The following is a 5,650-nucleotide window of genomic DNA, read 5'->3' as shown; positions in this document are numbered from 1 at the left end:
GTCTTCTCTCTGAGATACAAAACTAGTGAAGAAAATATGCACACTTGACAACACAAGAATGACATAAGGGTGAAAATTAGAGCACTCAAATACCAAAAAATAAATAAACTTTACAGTATTACTGTAGTAGGGCTGGTGCACAATGTTTAGAAGTATGGCAACAATACAGTGACCACCACAAAAAACATGAAGGTTTGACCCGAGGTGGCTTTTATGGAAGTTTTGGGCTTAAAACTAAAAGTCTGTAACCTAAAAATTTCCCATTAATGTAATAAATCATCTGTGCCCCAGTAGAAAAATACTGAATGCCTGTTATCAAATCTATACAAGTCGGCAGATGGTGATGTGTATGAAAATAAACTGTACAAACATATAAAAATGCTTCAGAATGTCACATTCAAGACTTCCAGAGTCAGTAGATTTCTATGTTAGCAGACAAGATAGGCTTTGGACCAAGAGGACTTGGGAAATGCTATCAGAAATGTGGAAAAAGTGGTTCATCCATTATGGGCTACAATCTTCCGATACAGGACATGATGGACAAATCAGCTCAACATACTTGTTGACTTTGATTGTGACGTCGCCTATTCAAGTCTCCCTTCTATACCCCACAAACCATTTCTACCTTTGTTACTATATATATATATATATATATATATATATATATATATATATATATATATATATATATATATATCTCAATTTGTCATTTATATCCGTACATACAGCACTGACATCAATAGTTTTAGAGAGCATTAACCCAAAAAATAACAAACAAGAGTAAAAGCAACACAGAGACAACCTCTAGTAACACAGCTACCTATTATCAACATTCTGACATTAACATTTGCATGACACAGATCATGGCAGCAAATACACAAGCAAAATTGAACATGAGGGATGCCTGAACCAACATCCGTAAATCAGCTCCAGACTATTACCTCTCGCTGCCACATGATGGCAGCAGAGGGCATGCTCAGTGATAGGAGGAAAAGGGAAAAAGGTGACTCAAAAGGTTTTACCATGAGTTATGTTTGCAGCAAGCTGATATACAGAACAACAGCATGCAGAGACAATTCAGCATGCTACACTGACAGGTAAATGAAAGAAAGGATGAGACAACTGGGAGGGAAGAAAGTGGACAAGAGGATTACAGACAATAACACACATGTATCCCTGTGAATATCCTTGTACTTTCAATGTGTTTAAACTGACCAACTGAAACCTTTGTTCATGAATTAAGGCAGGGTGGCTAAGATACTGCACTTTACTTAAGTCTCTCCGTTTACAGTTCCCTCAAAAACAATCATAAACCCTTGAAAACTTTTGTTTTGTCACGATTTGACAAAATTCATCTGATTTTTACTAGCATTTTATGAGACGAACCAACACAACAACTAAAGTTGATACAAAATTATACATGGCTTAATATAAATATATATTTTTTTACAATTAAATATAGAAGAATGGATATGACTTTAGTATATGCAAAAAAGTTGTATAATTGCTTCAAAATCAGTAAGATTACATGGAAAGTGTTCCTGAAGCTCAGTTTTTCCAATTCTTCCCCTCAAAACCGGGTACTGCCATATTAATATGTTTTGTCCTAAATAATTCCACTTTTCTAAAGGCTGTATGTTTAGGTAGTTTGTATTAGCAGCAAACCTCAAACCCATCTATTCTATAGCCTCACACAGAAGTGGCTTTTCTTTCCCAGGATCTTTATTTTGTTCCATCTGATCAAATCTGCACGACTTCCCTCCCCAAAACATGAAGCAGCCACCACCATGTTTTACCATGAGGTCAGTTAAAGTTCTACAACAACCTCTTTGCGCAGCTGGAAGTGGGGTTCAATAACCTAAATGTTGACCTCATAGCTGGGTTTTATTTGAGGCCATCTGCATAAAGCAAAATAACTATGCGATCCTGATTTTTTATAAAAGACAAACAACAAGAACCTAATTTTCTCTGTATTATGTAATATTTTTCTCACACTTTACAGTTATTTACTTCTTTGTGTTGGTCTATCACATAAAAAAACCCAGTAAACACCACTGATGTTAAAGATCTTTAAAAGTCCCGAGGGTATGAATAGTTTAGCAAAGCACTGTAATAAATAATGTGTTTCTAAGGCTTTGTGGAAACACCAATTCCTTTTCACATTTTCCTCCTTTAGCTCCCTCTTCTCCTGCGTACCTGTAAGGCAAAGGTGTAAAGGTGTGTGTCACATACAAACGTACAAAAAAAAAAGAACAGGCAATCATGCGTTCTTATAGAGCACATGCACGCGCACGCATACCTAAAGGGCTGAGCAAGACGGCTACCCCCTTACTTGGCCAGACTACAGAGTGTTCAAAAACAACAACTTCTTTTTTTTTGACAAACATTTACAAAATAGGACATGAAAGTTGGTGGAAGAAGCAATGGCAGGGAAAAAAAAACAAAACAAGTATGAGTCACAGAAAAGAAAACAACAGTTCCTCAGAGTTCCCCTTTAGTTCTCAAACTGCTGTGATTAGGAGCTTGAAAGGGAACTTTGATGTGACTGAGGTCAAGACAGGAAACTATGAAGGTTTAGGGCGCCACCATGGAAAAGGTTGTCTGTTAAGGTTGATCCAAAATGGATATGATGAACTGAACATGGACAATCCATTAAATGAATGTTTTCTATAAATTTCGATCCTTGCAATTGGAAACTTAATGACATTTTCTTATATATAGACATCCATTTCCCCTCACACAGGAGTCTCCGGTCCAGGAGCGTAGTAGGCAAACCCCGCCCCTGAGAGACGAAGCATGTAGGGACTGAGAGAGGACAGGTCAGACCCTCCTCCCTCTGCCAGGTGAGTCAGGAGTTTTTGGGCAAGAGGGCTAGAGCTGCGGAGGGACAGTGTTTCTGCAGCACCGAGGTGGAGGAGGGTGGAGTCTGTGCTCCTGCCTTTGTAGGGTTGACAGAAGGACAGAGGAGTCAACTCAGCCATGCTACCAGGTAGCTGCTTCTCTTGGACCTTTAGTGACAAAGAAAGTATCGTCAGAAAACCAATCCAGAATCCAGGATGAACAGAAACATGCCAAGCAAACAATCCAACTTGCAAATGTTACAGACAAACTGAAAATGAGCCTTTTATTGAGATAGGAGGTGTTTTCTGAGGTTTTAATCACTGCATTTTACCATTATGGGTAGAGGGTTGAATATTCACCAAATGCTCTTGGATCCTTGAGGGAAAACTGACAAAAAAGCAAACGAAAAAAAATCCTAATAATTTATGGAAGAGAAAAAAATCCAATCAGGAAAGAGGAGCCTTCAGAAAATTCCCAATATGATTAACATTCACATTGTGTTAGATTTTACATGCTTATGAAATAGAACCTTTTGGTCCCAATAGAAGATCCTCAGTCTACCCTTGTGAGCTTTATTTCTAACAGTTTGGTACACCAGTGGCTCTCTCCTGGAATCTCTGTGCTCTTTAAACTGTGCTTGGTATCAACCAATGCTACCAGTAATGTTATTGACTTTGGTCAAATGCAAAACAACAAAAACGGATTACAGAGTCTTCTCTTTGAGTTTCTTCATTCATCTCTATTATGTGGGAAAAGCTAAATATGGAAAACATATTTTTGTGAGGAAATGTCCTTTAAGACTAAGCTAACTCTTGTCAACTTGCTGCTTTCACCTAATAGAAAATGCACTCGGTCCAATCTATACTGGCTCTGTCATGCACCACGGCTATTTGTGTATACATTAATAATGTTAATGATGGTTAAAGGTATCTGGGAATCTTGAAATTACGTTAAATAAGCTATTAACCTTTAATTGTTTAGCATAGCCACTAAAACGCTTTTTAAGTCATTGGGTTAAATGATTATATCTGCTTCATAACTTCATTATTTCATTATTCAAAAAATATCCAAAAGGTTAATTTCCTCTTTGGCAAATCATTATTTAAAAAAACTATTTTCAAAATAATCTTTATCAAATACTTGGTTTTACATTGTGAAAGATTGGCACCCACAAACATATTGTTCAGTCATGTTTTTAGTAGTTTTAAAGCTAATTTCAAACTCCTTATGACCAGTCTTAGTTTTAAATAGAGGTGTCAATATACATTTCTTTTAAATTTCTGATATTGACCCCATACGAAATCCCCACCAATACTTGTAACAATCATTTTGTGGTGAGGGATGTTAGAAAATGCTTGATCAGTTGATATCACTTAATCAAAAGACATGACTCAACAGCAACGGATATGAAAAGAACAGACTTGTTTATTATCAGGCAATGGGTTTCATAAACTTCAAACGTGCTGATAGAAGCAGACTGTTTCTACTAGGTTGTTTTTTCAGTGATGAAGGCCCATATATCCCAGTATTAATATTTTGGCTGATATTGGACAGATCCCTGATGCTTATGTCAGATCCAGACATCCCTAGTTCTCAAACATAAACACCCACACTGAATCATTGTGTGATTTTCTGGAAATGTTTTTTAAACATTTCTATTTGTCTGTTTTTCTTTTAAATTTGTGCAAAGTTCATTAGTTTTATTAAACCATATATAATTTGTAGAGCAGTTTTACTTAGCTTTTACTAACCTGGTTTAGGCGTCATTGATAAGATAAGATATACTTTATTGATCTCACAAATCAATAGTGACTTAAATTTCTGTTTATAGATATTTACATTTTGTAGGGAGATATCTGTGAAGATTCTCAGTCAGACGTTTCACCTCACTTGGAAGAGAGGCAAAACTTCTAGAAAAATTCACACCCAGTTGCCTAAACTGAACTTTTTATTTTGTAGGGAGATATCTGTGAAGATTCTCAGTCAGACATTTTGCCTCTCTTGGATGAGAGGCAAAAACTTCTAGAAAAATTCACATCCAGTTGCCTAAACATACAACATTTATTCCATGTGTGCAGAAAGTCCATTGCTAGAATCTCTTTCATCAATTGTCTTTATAAGACAGCAACATTGGGCTGCTGTTCAAAGGAAAATATTTGGCAGACTGAAAATTAATTGTATTATTAAAGAACTTAATTACACAACTGCAAAACATTTGGTCTAATTTAGATCATTTTTACTATTAAACTGCATAAAGGCTTAGACAGGTATTATCTTAATTGATTATCCTTTTTATTATTGTGATTTATTTATTTCAAAATATTTGAAAGTTTCTTTTTTGTTTGTTTTAAAGTAGTTCCAGTTTAAAATCCTGATCTAAAATGGTTTAGAGGAAAAAAAACAAAAAACTGTTAAATGCTCTCTTTTGATTTTTGCATTGCAGGCGAGTTATTCACTGGTTCGTAGAAAAATCTAAACTTTGTATGGGTTTGAACTTTTAAATCTGAAAAAAAAGAAAAAAAAAATCAAAGCTGAATGGTTGCCATGCAGAGGAAAAATGTTAAGATTCAAATTTCTCTTTTCTCTTTTTTTTAAGTATTAGACAAAGGAATAACATTTGGGAACAAAGGTTAAAATGAAAACAAATTATGCACTTTGTAAAACAACTTTTTTCTAAATTAAAAAAAAAACAAAATCCAAAAGGCAAACCCCAAAGAGCAGCATTTTATTATGGATTGATAACATCTTATCAATTGTGTTGATAATATCTTATCAGTAAGTCTGAAACAGAACATGAGGGGGGAAAACA

General features: G+C 35.3%; 1 protein-coding gene across 4 annotated transcripts in view; it reads right to left on the bottom strand.

Annotated features, from left to right (window-relative positions):
* Positions 1-701: 701 nt before the first annotated feature.
* LOC107090109 (probable phospholipid-transporting ATPase IH) overlaps positions 702-5,650 on the bottom strand; it is a 52,101-nt gene continuing 47,152 nt past the window's right edge. For 2 of the 4 annotated variants that reach the window (XM_015383297.1, XM_015383299.1), the window contains one exon: positions 702-3,008. In XM_015383297.1, coding sequence (XP_015238783.1) covers positions 2,736-3,008 — 273 coding nt within the window. In that variant the 3' untranslated portion in view covers positions 702-2,735. The remainder of the gene's footprint in view (positions 3,009-5,650) is intronic. The other 2 variants (XM_015383300.1, XM_015383301.1) reach the window with 1 other exon arrangement.

The sequence above is a fragment of the Cyprinodon variegatus genome, unplaced genomic scaffold (genome assembly GCF_000732505.1).
Source record: "Cyprinodon variegatus isolate N-32 unplaced genomic scaffold, C_variegatus-1.0 Scaffold281, whole genome shotgun sequence".
NCBI classification, from domain to species: domain Eukaryota; kingdom Metazoa; phylum Chordata; class Actinopteri; order Cyprinodontiformes; family Cyprinodontidae; genus Cyprinodon; species Cyprinodon variegatus.
This window is presented reverse-complemented; position numbering and strand designations above follow the sequence as displayed.